Below are 22,120 nucleotides of genomic sequence, written 5' to 3'. Positions count from 1 at the left end.
CGCTTAATATTACAAAATTTACAAATATATAAAAACTTAATTGTAAATTTACTAACATGAAAAAAATTAAGATTTTCACTGAATATTAAAAAAAAGTAAGATAAAAAAATTAGTTCATCTGTCAATTTCTGCTTAAAAAGGGATTAATCTTTGCTTGTTTTTTTTCACTTACTATTTATTTAAAGATGGCTTTAAACAGGACTGTTGACTTTTAATGTGTCTCCTAAATTTTAAATCTCATTTCATGGATATTATATAAACAAGGTATTTTACTACACTTTATAAAAATATCTAATTTATTTTTATAAATAATTCAACTAATTTTTTTCTGTTAACTCTTCACTTTGATGTTCAAAAAATTATATAATATCAGACAATTAAATATAGAAAAAATGGAATATCTTTGTCAAAAAATGAAATGTCCATCCAAATATTAAATTAAAATTTTATTCATCCTACCATCATTTCAACAGTCTTGTATAACAAGCACATAAGGGGACGTCTGAAACATTCAACAAACCCAACAAAAGAATGATTATCTGAATATTGTAACCGTACCTTGAAAAACATTTTCCTTATAAATCTAATCATTTGAAAATGTAAAATATGCTTAGTACCAAAAATTATATTAATTTTATTTGAAACCTCATTTTCCATTACATAATCATAAATACTTATTCCTTTTTACTTCCTTGTACAAAGTAAAGGAAGTAGCGAAAATTTTCGGTTTTCAGATTTCAATGGAAACATCCATTTTGACTAATTTCAGTGTGACATCTGTACGTATGTACAAATGTATCTTGCATAACTCAAAAACGATTAGTTGTAGAATGTTGAAATTTCGGATTTAGAACTGTTGTAACATCTAGTTGTGCACCTCCCCTTTTGATTGCAATTGACTGGACCTAAAGTGTCTAAAAAACCCAAATCCAAAAAATTTGGATCTTGGACTTTTTCTTAACTGCAGTAATAAGCCCTCATTGAGAGATTTTCAAAGATATATCGTAAGTGGTACTTATTTCCATTGGCTCCAGAGTTATAGCCAAATTAAATTTTAATTAATGAAATATTTGGATTTTACAAGGGAAAGACATTGGTTCAAATCCGACTTCATCTCCTTCTTTTTAATTTAAATACCTTAATTATTAACCTTGGATTGTAAAAAGATCGTTATAATAAATAATTCAATAATAAAAATTAAAAAAAAGTTTTAAAAGAATATACATATGAAGTCGGATTCAAACCGATGTGTCCATGGTTACAGTCCGACACATTCTCACTTACAACACATAACTATTTGAGCGACGTGAAACAAAATTAATAGATAAACTAATATAAAATGTTGATACGGGCACCACAAAAAATGCGATGCAATGTGGTGTCCACATCAAATATTTTTTTTCACAATTATTAAAATTTATTTTATAAATAAAGGATACACTTTAATGGCACCTGTCGCTGTACCGATTGCCATAAGACGTAATACTGGATCCCAGGCAATACAAGTTGGTTTATTTGGAAATCCATGTTGGACAGTCTGTAACCAAAACAAATAAATAATGAACAGATACCTTTCTAAATATTTTATACTTCAAATAACTTATGTTTAAAATAAAATTACCTTCTTACTTCCTTGTACAAAGTAAAGGACGTTTTGTGATCGCGAAAAATTTCGGTTTTCAGATTTCAACGGAAATATCAATTCTGACCATCCCTGAATCAATTTTGATTAGTTTCGGCGTGACGTCTGTACGTACGTATGTATCTCGCATAGCACAAAAACCATTAGCTGTGGGATGTTAAAATGTTGGATTTAGGACTGTTGTAACATCTAGTTGTGCACCTCCCCTCTTTTGATTGTAATCGACTGGACCAAAAGTGTCCAAAAAAGCCCAAATCCAAAAGATTTTGATTTTTTTCTCAACTGCAGTAAGAAGCCCTCATCGAGAGCTTTTCAACGATATATCATGTGGTACTTATTTTCATAGGTTCCAGAGTTATAGCCAAATGTAATTTTAATTAATGAAATATTTCTATTATATAAGGGGAAGACACATCAGTTCAAATCCGACTTGATCTTCTGTTTATTAGTTTTTTTTTTTTTTAACTTAGATATATTACTTATTAACCTCGGATTGTTAAAGATCTTTATATAATAAATAATAATTCAATAATAATAAAAATGAATATGAAAAAAATCAGAAGTTATTAGTCAAATAAAATATTTTGTACTTTTCATTTTAATTCAAAAATTTTTACAGAGGTTAATAATTATTAATAAATCAATATATTTAAATTAAAAAAATAAAAATAAAAAGAATATATGTACATGAAGTCGGATTGAAACCGATGTGTCCACGGTTATGGATCGACACGTACCACGTAACTGCTTGAGCGACGTGAAACAAGATTAATATAACATGCTAACACGGAAACCACAAAAAAATGTGATGCAATGTGGTGTCCACCACAATGAAATTGTGTAACTGTCCACTTTATTACGTAATTTAATAGGCGTAAAAGGAAGTCATGTGATGCCCACATCAAATTTTTTAATACAATATTTAATAAGTTTGAAAACTTTCTAAAATCTGTGCACAATGCATCATGATCTGCAACACCTTCTGAAGAAAAAATTAAATCCAACTCATAAGGTAAGTGTAATTTAACTCATTTTAACTGATATTTTTAACTCATCAGGTAAGTCTATTTTGATTTATTGATCAGAAGCAGTATTAGCAGGAGCAGTATTTTAACCGAAAAGAAATGGGAAAGAAAATAGAGCAGCGAAGAAATTAATCCGAACAAAGGGAATTTTTATTCTGTTGTACGAAATCTTCATTCTGTGGCAGATTGCTTGCTGTTTGGTATTGCAGGTTATGTTACTATACAAACACTTCATAATCCATATAAAAACAGAATTAGTGGTTTTTGTGCTTTTATAATTCATCGTCAATTAGTATTTGGTGACCTTGTGAGTTTCTGTTTTAAGTTTGCTATTCGTTTCTAATTAATAAGACGGGATATAACCGCACGAAAGCGGTCAAAAATTATTGTTCTGACAGATTGCCGGTGATGTAATGTGGGATTAGGTACTGTAAATGACATATTGAAAAGGGTTACGATAACAGTTTCCGTCTCTCCAAAGAGAAAACGAAAATATGGACGGAAAAACAAAATCACGTCTATTCAGGACAGATTACTAATGAGAAAAAGCAAAATTAATCCACGTTTGTCAGCTGCTGACCTAAAAGGGACTTGAGAGCCAGCGGGATTAATGTTTCTGATATTACAGTTCGTAGAAGGGGCAGCGAGAAGGATTGCTCGGAAGCCTACAATGCGGCAGTTACTGACGGAAGTTATGAAGACAAAAAGACTTCAATGGGCAAAGGAATATAAAGAATGAACTACTGAGATGTGGAAAAAAGTTATTTTTTCAGACGAGACTCGTTTCTTTATCCGAGAAGAGAGAGTAGCCTACATTCGTAAGTCAGCAGATGAGAAAACTACTACGCCACCTCACCTGCAACAAGCTGCTAAACATCCATCGAAAAAGATGTTTTGGGGATGTTTTACACATGGGGCCAGGAGAACTTATGTCTGCGGATGGGATGATGAAATCGGACCGATACATTAACATATGCCAAAGAAAAACAGTCCCGCTTACGCAGAAGAATCCAGAACTCATTTTCCAACAGGACGTTGCACCGTGTCACACATCAAAGAAAGCAGAAAGGTTCCTCAAAAACCAAAAACTTCGAGAGCTCTCGTGGCCAGGGTACTGCCCCGATCTGAATCCCGTTGAAAATTTACGGCCCGTACTAAAAAGACTTGGGAAAATGAATTATAGCACAAAACCGACCTCATTACTTCAGCGATACAGGATCGGTTTCGAGATGAAGACATCAAATATCATTGTTCTACCTTAGCGGAAATAATGCCAAAGAGAGTTAATGAGATAATCAAAGGAGGAAGTATGTGACGCAATTTATTTCAGGGCAGACTAAAGAAATTCGGCAGTATGTGTCCGCAATGCGTATTGTTGGATGATGCTTATCATGTGATATATGAATGTGCTAGGTATGACTTAAATGCACACGGAGACCATCTGTCGGCTTGATATTACGGGGTTAACACATGATCTCGTGTTAACTGGAAAAACCGGGCCGAATCGGTGATCATGGAACGTTTTATTGGATATTTGGCGAAATAAAGGATCGCTGAAGGGGTGTGATGTTCTCTTGGCCTTTCCTTCTTTGTTTCTGTTTGGTTTTATTGTTATTTGTTGCTGTTTTTATTTCTGTTCGGTTATGTTAGGTTACATTATTTATCGTTACGTTTTGTTACTGTTTTTGTGTTGCGTTTTACGATTCGTTGTGTGTCGAACTCATTTTTACGTTTCGGGTAGGTAGAATTCAGTTCCTTCGTTCGGTCTTGTTTGAGACTTTGCTAGATGCGTTTTCTTTGGAGTTTATGTTAGTTAGTAGTACACCGATGAGAGTGTCGCTTGTGACATCCTGGGGCTCGATTGAAAGATGTCGCTGCCGAGATACTGAAGATGACCTCCGGTAAAGCTAATAAGGGCTAGGTACGGAGGGGGTGGCGTGGCGACCGAAACCGTCACATGGAGGGTGTCTTCTCCTACGGGAATCAGGACACATAAACTATTAAATTTAAGTAAATTTGACTATTAAATATATATTTTTTTTAAATACAATTTTCTGTTAAACACTATGTTCGGATTAATTTGATCGCCACTGTAGATACAATACAATCATCCCTCAGACAGACTGCCTCCAAACGAGGCAGCACAGCATCTTTATTGAATTAATAAGTACACATGTCACTAGAGTACTTTGGTATACGGGACTCGATTAACAGTCTGTAACAGTAACCTGAAACCAAATAAGATTAACAAACAATCTTACCGCTAACTGTCACAGAGTTGTTTTAAATCTGTTCTGTAGATGTATAAATTAAAAGGGGAATCAATGTAATAAATAAAATAAATCGCTCAGATGTAATTTCATACAAACATCACTTTGACAAAGCAAATGTTAACAAACAATTTTTTTTTAAACAGATAACAAATATAAAAGAAAACAAATAAAATAAAACTGACCTACATTGAAATAAAAAACAAAAATGGCCTAAATATTTATCAAACAACTATTTCAGTATGTTGATACATTGAAACAATAACACACACGCATATATATATATATATATAAAATCATTAATAAAAATAATCAAACACAGCATTTATTTAACAAAATATTTACAACACGTAATTATTAAAAGATAATAAAATACTCAAATTATTGTCGACCTAAGGAGATTTACAATTTATACAAGCAATAAAAATAAAATATTCAATAAGGTTAAACTTTACAGACAAAAATATAATTTTAAGAAATTATGCAATATATCAGTTAAGTATTTCTTAGAATATCTTGATACATAAAACATTTCACCTGCCCGCATTCCAACCTCGTGAATAACGAACAAATTAACTTTTTCGCCGAATAGAAATAATTTTTTCTAAATTTGAAGTTCAATAACACTTTTGAACAAGTTAAAACATTATTTTTCAATTTTTGTCCTTCACTTTTGACAGCCGAGATCTAATTTTGAGAGTATATTCCAAATTCATTTATTAATTCTCGGCCCGACTGTATATACGCCAGCGCTATTAACTAAGTAACTACAATAAAGTACAAAAATAACAAGTACATTAAACTTTATCTTCCTATCCTTTAGCTGGAATATCGATAAGCAATGTATACACGATTCGGATGTTTCTTCCAACAACACAAAATTTTGATTATATTTTCCATTACGTAGACTGATTTTCTTCTAGTTCTTTTTTGTCCAAAAGGGGGTAAATTTTACGCAGCACGTAACCGAGCCGGCAACATAAAATCAACAAGCGAATTGAATAACCGTCACGTGGATGCATCGTGAAACACTCTTTAGGTAGGTTGTTTCTTTTACAGTACTTCTGCAAATAAATCATTGTGTCTCACTGTTCGTCCTTTCCCCGTAAAGATACCTTCTTTCCGTAAGGTGTATTGTGAATTTTTAAAATACGTCCGAAAAATCCATTCTAAGAATGCCGGAAACTTGAATAATTGCAACCTTAGCGAACTACATCTCGGATACAACTAAACCTATATTTGTTAATAGAATTTGGGCCGGAGTTTGAAAAGACCAATTAAGGTGCAAAGAAATTACAATTTTCCTACGGTTAAAGTTTTAAATACTACTCAAAACCGACATTTCTTCAAATGTAAAGTTAAAGAATTTGTTTTTAAATAACAGGAGTTCTTTTCTGTTATATATATTTCTTACAGATATAAATTAATATGCCAAGTGGTAGTATTTGTTTCTTTCATACAGAAGATTATAAATCAAATCAAAATTTGTAATTTTTCACGCTTTCAAAGATTCCATTCTTAAAAAAGTATACGACTGCTGTAAGTGTGTGACGGCTGTTTGTTTACACACACGGTGAGAAGAAAATAGAGTGTATTTATTTTTTAATAAAAATTAGCAATCGATATTAAAAGTTCATCGTTATTTTGACTACGCCATTAAATAAATAAAACAAACATTTACAACGAAATAGAAAAAGAACACAGTATAACCTTTGAACCGATATATTTCCAAGTTGGATACCCAGTAAGAAATTATTAGCGACAGATCACCTGACGAACAAAAGTAAAATTATTTTATTTTCACTCTGAATCGCCTACTTTTTTCTTATTATAAACTTAACACGACATTTTAACGTGTGACAACGTAATAAAAAATCCCTTTCGGCACACCGGAAGGCGGAGGTAGACTTCACCTGTACTAACTAGGGGTAAAAAGATTTCCACCTTAAAGGTTTTTCAAATTTACTCGATACGACAACGGTGGGTGTAAAAAAAAGTTTCACGTGTTTACCGTACGACAAGCCCCATCTTCTTACAATTCCGGCAACATTTTGGTCATCCCTTCCAGAAAGGGTTGGTCATATCAAAATCGTTTCACACAAAAGTTTTAGGTAATGTTTAGCGGACTAATAACCACTTTAAACCGATTCGATACTGCGCCTATTAAGGGAAGTATGATTTTTTTGTCTTCCAAACCCCGTTTTTTTCCAACCCCTGGGCCAACGGTTGGTGATACCAAAAAACTTTACATAGAAAAGTTTTAGGTCCTTATCCAAAAAAATAGTAACAACTTTAAACGAATTCGATATTTTACTTAATAAGAAATGTATAGCGATATTTTGTTTTTTCGAAAAAGCCCATTTCCACCCCCACGGTCTGATTTTGCCCATTAACAAATTCGACCGAGATTTTGGGTCGTTATATTTTATGTATCAATTTGAAATATATATATATATACAAATTTTGAACCGACGGTGGTTTTGGAGTCTGGGGAATGTGAAATGCGAAGATATATCGAAATTTTCCGGAAGTCGAATCGCGGTACCCGTACAATAGGTAGCTTTTTTTACGAAATTTACCTAAAAGGTTGTTAATAAAAAAACTGCCTGAAATAATTAAGCCCACCGTAGATTAAACCTATTCCCCGCACAACTAACCAGATTTTCATAGAATTGTCGTATGATCGGTGCTCCATTACGTGTGTCATCATGCCAAATTTCATCAATAAAACATTCACCTGTTCCGGACGCACGCGTACACACATTCTAACATATAGACTTCCTTTTTATTTTTTATTTTGAATTCTGGAGACCTAAAACCATCGGGAAATGCAAAAAAATTCTGATCCCAACATTTGGTTTTTTCCGTCAGTCAAGAACAATAGAAACAACGGATCTAATTTAATTCGTTTAAGTAGTTCCAAAAAAAAGGATCGTAAAGGGGAAAAATAATAATAAAGAAAGAAAACTCAATTTTTCGAATAAAGAAAAACATATTTTCGAAAATAATCGGACAAATTTCAGAGGTACGATCTTTCTAGTCGGAAAACTTCACCTTAAATAACTAAATGAAATAAAATATATTAATTTAAATAATACAAAAAAAAAATGAAATTTAAACAGCCGAGAAAACGAGCGTGCAATGTTCACTCACACATACAGAAAGTAAAGGACAAAGACATTCGGCCTTCTAAATCCTACTGCTGTAACATGAAACCACCGTACTTGTACACACCACTAGGTACGCCGACAACCGACTACGATTATATCAACTTTGCCTTATTTAGAGACAAAACGATTTACTCATCTTAAAACACCAAACGGTACGTACTCTCGAGTAACTTCCTTTTTTTAAAAAAATAGAATTTTTGCGTAAGGTAACGCAGGAAGTTATTGTGACAGGAGGAATATTATTTTTTTTCACCGCGTAAAAACTATTTCTATCAGCAACTAAGTCGATTGTATAAATTAAACTAACCAAACCGGGCAATTTTTCTACATTTTTCGCGTTTTGGAGGACGGTTTTTCGGGTGTGCAAATGCACTTTGAATCGAAACAAATTTTATAAAGGTCGCTCGCTGAACGATCGAATAAAAGATTCATTTAAATAGAAATTTTCTATAATAGGTTAAATATTTTCCCTCGAAGATATACAAATATTTTCGTTAACTTGAATATTATGAAAAATTTATATATCAAGAATATCGTACATTAGGTTACCTTTTTTTTGGATTCTACTACCCGGGAAAAGTCGAGTGTATATTCAAAAATAGGTATTATTAAGTAACACAAATAGTTTACGGTTTTTCATGAGGGTAGACGTAAACCAGGCCGGGGAACACAACTGCGCGTATCTTCTGATGAATAAATACTTTTGTCAAAAGAGCGAAGACCTAACTCCATTTAAGTCCAGAAAATTCATCCCTTTATCAGAAAATAGTCCCGTAATCTTTTTACGTGAAAAATAATTTAAAAAATTCTTTAAAATTAGTTCTATATTCAATAAAACAAACGAAAACAAAACTATATAAATTTATCTCGTAACTACATTACATCTTCTCGCCTATCTATCCAGCAAAATCATCTCGGAATCCGATCGTAATGTCAAATAACTACCGATAATCGCAGTAAATAGTTAAAGTCTAACGGAAAAATTAAAAACAAACATTCGCATCCATTTACAGATAAACAAGACGTGAAGCCTTAATTAACAAAAGACCTTCCGATGCCCTTAAAATGGAAAATCATACTTTAATGAAAGTAACCGTTTGTTACTTTCATTAAAGACCTCAGAAAGACTTCTGGGTGAATTTTCACCCGTCTTAGCAACAACGTAGCGGGGATCGTGACCCAGAGACTTCAATTTTTATCTTTAGCGGTCACAATAAACTGCAGCTTGGGTCTTACTCGCCAAAAAAAAGGTAAAATTGTTTTTGCGGTATCATCCGTGGACGATAGACACGCTTTAGGTGAAACAAAAAAACCTTTGTCGGTCGAATACTACGACCGCACTAAAGGAGGTTTTTGAGAAATTATGTAAGACATATTCCTGTAGCAGAACACAGCGATGGCCACAGTGTTTTTTACGACCCTACTGAATGCTAGTGGAATAAACGCCTACATTGTATATGCCTACAAGGCTGCTAGAAATTAAATAGCGGTCGATCGCCTTCAGTTCCTGTATACCCTTGGTGAGAAGCTTGTTCGACCGCATATTATGAGAAGACTACAACGGAGAAACCTTCAAAGTCACTTGAGGTACAAGATGGAAGAAGTCGTGAAACTAAACGAAGAGGAGTCGGCTCCAGCTTCCGGGACCAGCACATCTGAGAGCATCACAACACTTTCGACTATCGCATCTAGTACCGTATAAGCCGCTTCAAACATTGCCCTGCTAATTTGGACAAAAAGTATGCGGTTCGATGCTCAAAATGTTATAACTTCGTTTGTTCTGAACACAGGAAGACAATTTGTAAATGCTCCTAAGTTACAAAAGATGAATGTAAAAATCCTTTATGTAGTTTTATAGTACAGAGTGATTCAAAGAAACGGGAAATTTTGAAATTTGTGTCGGTAGCCGTGGGCGATTGGTACCACTTGATAAGTGGCGCCAGCCTCTCTAACCTAACCTACCGTTAAGTTGTCATGGATCCTTGGAGCGGTGCGCAACGTGCATTTCCGTACAAAGCGTTTTACAAAAACAATGACAGTGTGGAGGGAACGCGTAGAGAATTACGCCGTCATTTCAATCCGGGACGGCACGACCGTGTTCAATTTTGAACTGGAAATAATTTTGAGGAAACCGGTTCGGCAATGAAAAAGAAACCTCCAGGCCGTGAGCGAACCGTCTGTACACCACAGAATGTTCAAGCTTTACAAGATGGTGTCACACGAAGCCCACATCGGTCGATCCGTCGTCTCTCAGCATATTTACAAACGCATAGTTCAAGCGTTCGAAGAATGTTAGCGAATGACTTGCAATACCATCCGTACAAGTTGCAGATCGTCCAGGAACTGAAACCGAACGATGCGGTTGTGCGCGCACAATTCTATAATGTAATGCTTCAGAAGATAGACGATAACGAAGAGTTTGTTCACGAACTGTGGATGTCAGACGAAGCGCATTTCCACCTCGGTGGATTTGTTAACGAGCAAAATTTCAGATACCGGGCGCAAGAAAATCCTACGCAGCTACACCAGCGTCCGTTGCACAGCCAGAAAGTGGCCGTGTGGTGTGCTATGTCATCTTACGGTGTTATAGGCCCTTATTTTTTTGAGGATGGCAACGGTCTTGTGATTACAGTGACGTCGGCTCGTTACGTAGCCGTGCTTGAAACCTTTGTTGTGGAACAACAAAAGAGATTTCCACCGATTCTTAACACAGTCTGGTTTCAACAAGACGGAGCAACGACACATACTGCACGAATATCGACGGCAGCTGTACGCCGATTGTTTGGAAAACGTGTCATTTCACGAAACGGTGACATTAGATGGCCTCCCGGATCGCCTGATCTCTCAGCTTGCGATTACTTTTTGCGGGGTCACCTTAAAAGCATAGCGTTCCGCAGTAGACCTGCTACAACGGAAGAGCTGAAGGCAAAGATCCGAGAAGCGATTGCTGAAATTGCAGTTGAGATGTTACGTCAAACCGTGAACAATTTAACGAAGAGACTTCGTGAATGTTTACGTAGAAGACGAGGTCACCTGGAAGGTCATATTTAAAAAATAAACTAAAATGTATGTATCCTAAAACGGCAACATTTGTACAATTACATGAAATAAAATTAATTTTCTAAAAAAATTTTTCATTAACGTTATTTTATTTTTTTAATTTCCCATTTCTTCGAATCACTCTGTACCTGATTTTTAAGGGTTAATTATTCCTAATATTCTACATTTTTATATTTAACTATATACAGAATCAAATTATTAAACAAAAAATTAAATTAAGGTGCAATTTATATTTTTCCCCCTCCAAAAAGTGCCAAACCAGAATAGGGTATAAGTAGAGTTTTTTTTTTTTAATAATACCACTGAAAGATACGTTTTTAGGCGGACAATAAAAGATATATATCGATAATAAATATGAATAACATGTAAAGCGACTACATACAGAAAAATAATTTCCGGGTAAAATTTCACCCGTCCCAGTAACAAAGGCCGATAGGAGTATCCTAGTAACCAAGGGTTAAAAACAATTTCACTTCTTCCGACCGAGAAAACACAAACGACAAACAATCGTTCCGATCGGAAAAAACGAAACGATCTTTTACGACAGGTGGCAAAATACGCGTAGGACCTGAACCTACCCTGAATCTTCAATTTACCAAAACGACTCCGTTTCGTAAAGTCGATTATACGGGGGGGGGGGGGATTTAACAATTATTTACTATTTTTCGAAAACCAAACCAAAAAAGTAGTAGTTATAACAAACATATCTTGTAAAATAAAATAACGTCGCTGTACAAAGAATGCAATTTAACAGACTTCGTGCATGTGTCCCGACTACCTGTATTTTGCCGAGCGATGAGAAATGAACGTACTCTTTTGTAATAGAAATATACCCGTTTCAATAAAAATATTCTTTCCTTTACAATCCTTTTTACATTCCTTCGTTAACCGGCGAAACCTTTTTCTACATTTACCGGCTTATAACACATTTGTTTACTTAATTTTTAAGGCCACCGATCCCTTCCGAATAAAAAATTTTCTTACCCACCATAGATATTAATTTTTTGTTTTTTTTAAAGAAATTTTACTAAAACAAATAAAATTTTCTTCGATTGTATTTCTGCTGACGCCAATAATAAAATCAACTTTAAGGAAACCGCACAACAGATTTATAAAGAACTAGAAACGAAATAATAAAACCTTTTCAAATCAAATTTCAATTTCAAAAAATCGGCGTAAAATTAAAAACAATTACAAAGAACTTACCGATGGTTAATTTGGCGCCGTTTAGCACAATTCTATTTCTTGAAGACGGTTTTTTTAAGTTTTATTTTTATTTGAAATGTAAATAGACTAACAACAAAACGCTGTTGACATAAGGAAAAAACCTACACTCAAATAAAAATACGAAATACAAGTAAAAAAACCTTAACGGATAGCTATCGAGCGTCAGCTAAGACTGTGGTATTTAGAAATAATATTTTTAAGTTTCCAAACAAATCTTCTTTTACGTATCTGTGAAAATATTTGGAATAATCGAAAGGGTATTTATCATCTCATTATAAAAATTGGATAGAGAAAAAAAAAAGTTTGATCGTAAAATACTTCAAAGGGCTGCAAAATTTTTCAGCCGCTGATCCTTATGCGTAACAAAATGTTTAATGGAATCGCACGATAGAATTAATTAAGTTCTTAGCAAAATTTATTAAATTTTAAATAAACGTTGTAAATATTATTATTTGACTTTTCTTCTTCTTGTTTGGTTAACAGCCCTTAGATTTGTCGGCAGCGGCTCTCCGCTCTTCTCGCTTATCAGCCTTTCTCTTTAGCTCCCGGTAAGAATCGCAGTTTATATCGTCCATTATTTGTTTTATGAACTCCACACGAGGCTTTCCCCTACGATTTCTACATTCCATCCGTCCTGTCGCCCTCGTAACCAGACCCCGGTGCCTAAGAATGCGTCCTACTTTTTAATCGTTTCCAAAAGCTTCTGTCTTCGTTAACTCTCTTTAATACTTTTTCGTTTGACACTTTTCCATCCGACTTATCTTCATCGTCCTTCTGTAATCGTCCTTCAAAAGCCTAAAAGTCTCCTGTTTCATTCTTCTCCGATTGTCCACGACTCGCTCCCCGTAAGATGTAATACTCCACACAAATGTTTTCGGTAATCGTATCCTCGACTCGAAGCAAATATTATTTTCTGTAAAACGGTTTCTCTTATGTTAAAGGCGTTCTTTTCCCGGTGTATTCTACTAGCTATTTCTTTGTCGCTTCTTCCATCCTAAATATTTCAACTCTTCTACTTCCTGAATAGTCTCACCCCTCGGTTTTATTGTTCTATTCGTCCTGTTCTTAGCGCATAACAGTATTTTGGTTAATAAGCATGTGAAATCCTTCTTTCGGTACCCTAGCCGTAAACCCTAGCGGTTAAAATTCGTCGCAACCCTCTCCGCTGTCCTTTACGATTACAGCTATATCGTCTGCAAATCTTAACGTGCAACTCTTTCTCCCTGGATATTTCCGACTAAACTCCCATCCTCTCTAATTCTATCGGTGGCCTCTGAACAAATATGGAGGCAATGTACAACCCTGTCACACCCCTTTTTTAATGTTTGCTTCTTTTTTTTTGTTTCCACAGCAAATTATTCCGATTTCATTCTGATAAATACCGTAAATAATTATTCGTTCCCTGTACCTAATACCTATCAGATTCAATAGATGGAACACGATGATCCGATTTGCACTATCCAATGCTTTTTCCAGGTCTACAAGCGATATCAAAGTAGTTTTACCTTTCTTCATTAGTTTCTGAAGAAAGGTAAAACTATTTTGCTTTCTGTAAAAATCCGTTTTTGCGTTTGGCTTTTAACGATGCAAAAATCAAACGATATTTAGCACGACGAGGTTAATATAATTTTATTAAATAAGATAAATGAAAATAAAAATTTGTGAATATTATTATAAAATAAAAGTTATTAACAACGATTATAATCGCTATTAATAATAACGATTATTATAATAAATAATTTTTTTTATAATAAAAAAAGATTTCATCATTTTTTATAAAAAAATTTAAAAATACAAATTTGAGTACGATTTGTCTTCGTCGATCAAATGGCGTTTTTATTAGCAAAACTATATTACGTTTAAAGTAAAGTTGCTTAAAAAAAATTAAGGAAAGCATTTGTGTTCCATTTTACCCCGTAGCTCGGTAGCCGCCTCATAAAACGTTTTTAGTTACAACCGTAATTTGAAAAACATACGAACAATCAAAAATTACAAAAAGTATTGATATTTTTAAGTCAGGTACCGCGGGATGCTGATTTTTTTTTTATTTCCATGTCGTCTATCTATATTAATACTAGATACATTTGGATTATCGATTCTGAAAATTAAAGTTTAAAAAAAAAATTGCTCTTTTAACTACGGGTACATTCACCTCCCTCGTTTGGGGCTTAAAATTTTGTTTATTACTGTAATTATTAACAGTACAAAAGATAAAGATGCTACGATTTGCTGATGATATAGTAATTCTAGCCGAGAGGAAAAAGGATTTAGAAGAAACAATGAACGGCATAGATGAAGTCCTACGCAAGAACTATCGCGTGAAAATAAACAAGAACAAAACAAAAGTAATGAAATGTAGTAGAAATAACAAAGATGGAATTGAATTGAATGTGAAAATAGGAGGAGAAAAGATTATGGAGGTAGAAGAATTTTGTTATTTGGGAAGTAGAATTACTAAAGATGGACGAAGCAGGAGCGATATAAAATGCCGAATAGCACAAGCTAAACGAGCCTTCAGTAAGAAATATAATTTGTTTACGTCAAAAATTTATTTAAACATCAGGAAAAGATTTTTGAAAGTGTATGTTTGGAGTGTCGCTTTATATGGAAGTGAAACTTGGACGATCGGAGTATCTGAGAAGAAAAGATTAGAAGCTTTTGAAATGCGGTGCTATAGGAGAATGTTAAAAATCAGGTGGGTGGATAAAGTGACAAATGAAGAGGTATTGCGGCAAATAGATGAAGAAAGAAGCATTTGGAAAAATATAGTTAAAAGAAGAGACAGACTTATAGGCCACATACTAAGGCTTCCTGGAATAGTCGCTTTAATATTGGAAGGACAGGTAGAAGGAAAAAATTGTGTAGGTAGGCCGCGTTTGGAATATGTAAAACAAATTGTTAGGGATGTAGGATGTAGAGGATATACTGAAATGAAACGACTAGCACTAGATAGGGAATCTTGGAGAGCTGCATCAAACCAGTCAAATGACTGAAGACAAAAAAAAAAAAGGATAGTTGTGTAAGCCTGTTTGAACGGATGAATTGTTGTATTACTATCGTTTGTTTCCTTTTTTTTTTTAGAATCTTATCGACAATTCTTGTCGATTCGTGAAGATTTACAAGATCCTAATTTTCTGATCGTGTTTTACTGACGCACTATAAAGAAGAGTAAATAAAGATCACAGATCCGTGAAATATTCAGTATAACATGAAACGGACCTATAATAAAAAAAAAAGATCGGATAACTTAAACGTTATACGATCGAGTTGAAAATTCAATAAGTAAAAAAAATTCTCTGATAAATTACAAAATAGAATAACGGGGTTTTTCTTCTTTTTACTTTCCCAAAAACCAATAAAAATTACTTTAAAATATTAGAAAGCGAACATAAAAAAATGATACTTTTTCATTTCTTAAAATTCGATTTCTGAAGCGGCGCCAAATTAAGGAAACGATTTTCAGTAATTCGCTAGCCCTTAATTTCGATCAAAAATTAAAAAATATAAATCCTTATCTTTGTTTTATTATTCGCGCATTTTTTATTTCATTTAAAACACACGACGGCTTTACACAAAACGCCACCCGTATGAAAAAATAACAATAACCGGTACCCGCAAACGCAAAGAGAAGAAAATTGTAAAATTCGGTTAAGATTATTTTCGTCTTCTAAACTTTACATTTTCAAGGTTGCTTTTTTAAGCGTAAATATTTACTTGTCAAAATCAAGATAACCGATTTTACATATAGTTTCCCCGTAATAATGCAATACTGAACAACGATAACAAAAAAATTGGAAATCTTCGAATCCTGTATGTATTAAGACAACGTAATTTTTTATTTAAAAAATTTTCTACTTAGATCATGTGAAGACAAAAAACATGTAAATCGATCCATTTAGGTAATACTAACGATTAAAAACATACGCGCGCGCGCGCGCGTGTGTGTGTTAGATTTTTATCACGGAACGTTATATTATTTCTCTACAATAACGGTTTAGTAAAAAAAAACCTACGAAAAAAGAATCTTGATGAATATCTTCATGCGTACAAAAATCGAAGGAGACTTGAAAATACAAAAGTACAACCCGAAGAAAATCTTTATGAAGAAAATAAAAAATCTCTAACGCTATTCAAACAAAGATTCCAATTTTACGACCAAATTTATAAAACAAAGAAAATATATGACCCCTTGGCCAATAAACAACCGGAACTTAAACGGTTTCCGGAAACCTTTACCGGTGGATACTACCGGTATCCACGATTTCAATACTAGATCGTGGATACCGGTGTCCTTTGCCGGTTGGTTTTCGATTAACCACAAATCTCAGGAATAGTCGACCTGAGACTGTAGCAAGACTACACTTCATTTACATTCATACATATCACCCTCATTCGTTCACCGAAGCAGTACCTTACGGTAGTTCCGGAGGCTAAACAGAAAAAGAGAAAAAATAAATAACCGCAGAGGACTTTAAAAATAGAGAAAACTTATTTTAAAATCGTGAAAGTATTCCGGAACAAAACCCCTCCCAAAAAAGAAGCGCAAAATGGACACAAGAAAGAAAAAACACTTGAAAAGAATAAAGAAAAGAAGAAAACATTAACAAAAAAACAGAAAACTAAATGACAGTTGGTATGCAGAACTTTAGTCGGTCAAAATCTAAAAAAAAAAAAAATAGCGATTGAACCTTTCTCTTTTTAAAAAAAAGAACCTAAGTTTTTGTTCTTTGGTGACGCCGATAGTAACTGTTAAATCAAGAAAAAGGATTTCCCATCGGCTAGAAAATAACTGCACGTAAAGATTTTATACGTCTTCTAGTTAAACTGTAAAAATTATTTAACGCAAAACAAACGCGCGCGAAAATAAATTCACTACCTACGATAACTAAAAGTCGGTTGGAACCGTGCAGGGAGACCTAGTCTCCGGAGGGGGCAGCCAGTCTGAAAAGCACCTCATCAGCCTCAAATCAGCCCTAAGCCGGAGACCTCTGGGGCGAAGCCTTCCTTAGGGAAGTCTAGTTCTGGAGCTGATGATTTGGGAAGGATCGTGGAGATGCGGTCCGCATGGACAAAATTCTCCTCAAAGAAGAAGTCGCAGATTTCGGTGGAGGGTCGGCAGTCAGTCGACTCCTACCTGTTCGAATGTAGTCGTTTGGTTTCTGAGCCGGCTTTAAGGTGTGAAAGCCTCCAGGGCGCCAACCGGGCCCTTGATACAGTTCTGTCAAGGCTCTCCGGTAAAGTTGATCAGGTGGTGGAGGGAGTCAGGGGTTTTCAGCGGTGACGGGTATAGCGGAAGGTTAAAAACACTGTCTCCTTTGCCGCAGTAACTCCCGCTCCTGGGCCTAAGCGGCCTAGCAACCGCTTAATTAATAATTTCAAAGGACATACAAATTATTGATGGACTCGGCCTATTTGACAAGTAACCTCGGACCCTTCGACCTAGTCCACCGCTGCCAGCCCAGGTACCGGCTGTCAAAATTAAGAGGGCCGCTGTCAAGGTGGTACCGATTAGACCTGGTCCGGGGACAAATATTGATATACGATTTGCCGATGGCAACGAGGACAGAGGAGCCCGAAATCCTCAACGCAATAGACAGCCAAAATCCAGCGATGGATATCCGGACCACCCTGGTTCCCTTGAAGAAGTCCTCGGCAGCCATACGCGGCGTCCGTTTGGACGCATAGCTTGGAAAGAAATCGAGAAAATTTAAGGAGTGCCCATTGCAGAGCCTTAAGAGTGCCCAGTGTATGCACCGGTACTCAATTGTATGCACTTAAAACAACCTCCTACGAGGCTACCGCCGTATTGGGAAAGGCTCTCCCAATCGATTTAGTGGTGAAAGTTCGGGCGGCCATGAGGAAATTGCGAAGAGGCAGGGAGGCCGAGGTATTTGGGATGCGGTTTTGGGGGGATACTGTGCCTCTCCTTCGTTTTTAAGGGCAACGGGAGCCCGAGTGCTCTCCAACCGTGTAAATTTAAACCAATATTTTTTTCGGCTCCGCCTGACAGCCGATGAGCTGTGCGTCTGCGGGGAGGTCCAGTCGAACGAACACACGATGTTCGACTGCCCAGCTCTTGGGGGGCCAGAACTCAGGGCATCCTGGAACTTAGAGGTCAAGGGGAAAGTTGGCCACTCACAAGCGTCGAGTCGATGTTGCGAGAGCCGCATTGTCGGACTATGTGGGAGTTTCTTGATACGGTTGCTATGTTCAACCGACATCAGTAGTTTTCCTAAGGAAAAATACTAGGAAGCTAACCGAGAAATACGGCTGGCCAGATTAAGGCTCCAAGCGCTTTAATGGTGGATAGGTACTTGCTGGCATTCAGCAGCCTAGGCGTGGCAGCGAATTGCTGTCTTTGATGAGATAAATGTAATTATTGATTTAGTCGATGAAGGGGCGCGTTTACCCATTTTAGTGTTATATGACAAGCGGGCGGTGGGACACGCAAGCGAGTGGTGTATGATACCACGCTTATTCCGCTCGTGCTTCTAGGCTAGCTCTACGAACTAGTTAGGACACTGGTTGCTATGTTTCGAGGCTCAGAAGCCTGGTACAGACATTAAGCTTTGTGGTACAGACATTCGGTCTTATGATTTCGGGCAACCAAACGGGGTGGCGGCGGGAGAAATGCCAAGCAAACCAAAAACCAATACTTACGAAAACAAAGGTAAAGTTAGTGACGTAATTCTATAAAATATTTTAGAATGACTCTTAAACCGTCGGTAAGGAGTGTGGATCGGTATCAAATAAACGTAGACTGTCCCCGTATCAGCACCGATTACAGTATTTTGTAACCGTTTTCACCAACATTATCGCGACAGAGTCGCGATAAATAATATGTATACATTTTGTATGCATATTATTTATCGTGTATACATTTTGCTTCTCTTTTTTGGGAGGAGATTTGCTCCAGAATCCTCTTGCAAGTTATCATAGAGTAACTTTTCTCTATTTTTAATGTCTTTGCGGTTATTTATTTTTCTATAAATACATATGTTCTGCATATATATATATATATGTTTTCTGTGGTAAATCGGCGCGCGCGCACACAAACAGTTCGAATTGTAAGTCTTAGTTTCGCTTTACTATATATATATAAAACCTTATCACAAATCGTAAATGTAACATTTTTAATCATTTTTTGTATAATTAGCACACTGCCGATATTATTATTCCATTATGATATGCTACGTTTGTAGCGACAAGACTAATAAATTGTTACAGAAATTTATTAATTAAAAAGGACACAATAAATAAGATGCGATATCCTCTCTTGTTTGATTTAGTGCGGCACGGTGTATTTCAACACGACTCAAATTTTAATATTGTAAATAAAGAAACATCATTCGTTTCGTAGAGCGAAGTAATCGCCTGCGGTCTATCAGAAATACGCAACCGACGACAACTACGTTTCCACAGTAGTCGGAATCAGGGTCGTTCTAAAATATTCTCGGTTACAGTCAAATTCAATTATATATTAAATTAACACGCCGGTTAACGGCGACGTACAAACAAGTAACACTCGATACAAAAAAAAAGTAAATTTTGATCGCATAAACATCAACGACAATAAAAACATATAAAAAATAATAAATAATGAACGTCGTTTATTGAAAGACTGTATATAGCCGTATTTTTACGAGTAACGACCATTTAACTACACCGTTACCGTATCATTGCCGCCGAACAGCAGTAAGAATAGATTTTTTTTTTTTTTATACGTTACGGTAATAAAAATTAAAAAGATAATTATACATTTAAAACAACACAATGATAATCATAAAGTTTTACGGTTAATAGAATACAACCTACGCCGATATTAAGTCTTGGAAATAAATTTTAACGACCTTTAAGTACAACTAATATTCTATTAAAAAAAATAAATGTAAAAAACATAGTCGGGATTTACAGAAACGATTTATAAATTTTAACAGTTATGTCGCAAACAATAAATACTCTCTTCTCACAACATTTTCCAGTTTTGATATGAAGATTAAGCGATTTAAGTGATAACGAAACGCGCCACTCGATCACCATAACACGAGAACGGATAAACCGATTTCAACGAAACTTGTAAAAAGAATTTATCATAATAACGATTAAAATGTATATTAATTAATAAATGGATAAACGATAAATTGAATCGAATTCGCCACATAAGCTTGAAGCGTGTGCGTGGGAGATGGAAATGGAATTTTTGTAGCGCTGAAAAATGCCACGCCTGTCCGGGATTCGAACGCGGGACGTCCAGATGAAAGGCCGAGAACCTACCACTCCGCCACGGAGAACGGCGAATTAATTTATTATTACTTCTTAAAATGTCATAACGTTTTCAGTACTCTTTCTGACGTCATGAAGTCCGCAGATGTTAGTCGGCGGCTTTTTTGTTTTTTAACTAGAACGTTGTCGAAAAGCGTGTCGGATGCTACTTCAGTACATTTTTGTTTATACTACACGATATGTTTCCCCTATTACGTACAATAATAAAATAAATGAAAGAACGATCAGATCTAACGCGCTTCTTGATCTTATTCGAGCTAAAAAAACAAAAAATTGCCAACAGGAACATTATCGGATGCCAGGATGAAAACACCCACCGGTCCACGGACAGGAAGTTTTACGAATGTAAAATTAATTACATTTGGATCGATTTGTCGGTTACGTTTGTTTTATTCGCAAATAGGAAAAATGTAGGCCATGTGGTTACACACCTTGACGATAATTAATTTTAAAAAATTCTATTTTAAAATATCTTTTAAATAAAAAAATTAATTTTGTTATTTTTATTCTGTACAACATACGCAAATATTCGTATGTGTAACGCTATCACAAAATCACAAAATTTTCGCGATAAGACATTATCTACTACGTCTTATCGCACGACGACCGCACGGCAACGTTTCATAAAAAGATACTTTTTATAGGATGACTCATTAGCCGGTTATAATTTGTTACTTCCGTTAACTTATGTTTTAAGATCGCCGGTAATCAAGGTCATAATTATCCGATTAGAGGCGGGTAAGAGACGATCGAGTCGATCGTCAATTTAAGAAGAAACCTAGCGCGTGTTCATATATGTTTTTATCGTTTTCTGAAACGTCGTATTTTCTGCAACACAGGATCGGTATAGTAACAAGACCGGTGTAACAGATCTGACTGACGGATTCCTACCGATTAAGAAGAAAGTAGCAGAAAATAATAATAGAAGGAATCCTTTTTCTAAGGTTAACAGGTCCGTTTAACAATCGTTCTTTGTAATACTGCCCCTGACGTATGTTGTTCAGTGAGAATTACGGGACTGGAGGAGGAAGGAAAAGGGCGACCGTTCTCCACGTTTCAACTCGTGTCTAATTCTGCAGGTCAAGATGATAGGAGTATAAATACTCCAGAGAAAAGGCTAGTTAAGATCGGTTTAGGCGAGATTGTGCGTGTAGTACTGCAGTTTGTACGACTTGTGAAATGACGTCACAAGCATTTCAGAGCGGTCAGCGGGTGAATGCAGGAAATTATTCGCCGAGTTACCGACAGACAATTAGTGAAAGAAATAAAATATTAAACTCATTCGTAAATCGTCGGGGTACCTTTATTTGTAAACGGCAAAGGTAACTGCAGAAAATGGAATTTATCTGCAGCTAAATCCGGGCGTAATTTCAACCACACGTCGATATATACGACACCGAATCCGCTCTAAAGATCGAATATAAAGTCATCTCGATCTCGACA

The 22,120-nt window shown here is 35.4% G+C and overlaps 1 protein-coding gene across 3 annotated transcripts in view; it reads right to left on the bottom strand.

Annotated features, from left to right (window-relative positions):
* l(2)gl (LLGL domain-containing protein l(2)gl) overlaps positions 1-22,120 on the bottom strand; it is a 137,684-nt gene that overhangs the window by 97,853 nt on the left and 17,711 nt on the right. For all 3 annotated transcript variants that reach the window (XM_075375368.1, XM_075375369.1, XM_075375370.1), the window contains exon 3: positions 1,440-1,537. In XM_075375368.1, the coding sequence (XP_075231483.1) occupies positions 1,440-1,537 (98 nt within the window). The remainder of the gene's footprint in view (positions 1-1,439; positions 1,538-22,120) is intronic.

Source organism: Lycorma delicatula, chromosome 9, assembly GCF_047948215.1.
Source record: "Lycorma delicatula isolate Av1 chromosome 9, ASM4794821v1, whole genome shotgun sequence".
In the NCBI taxonomy this organism is placed as follows: Eukaryota; Metazoa; Arthropoda; class Insecta; order Hemiptera; family Fulgoridae; genus Lycorma; species Lycorma delicatula.
The sequence above is the reverse complement of the archived record's forward strand: the minus strand, read 5'-3'. Positions and strand labels throughout refer to the sequence as shown.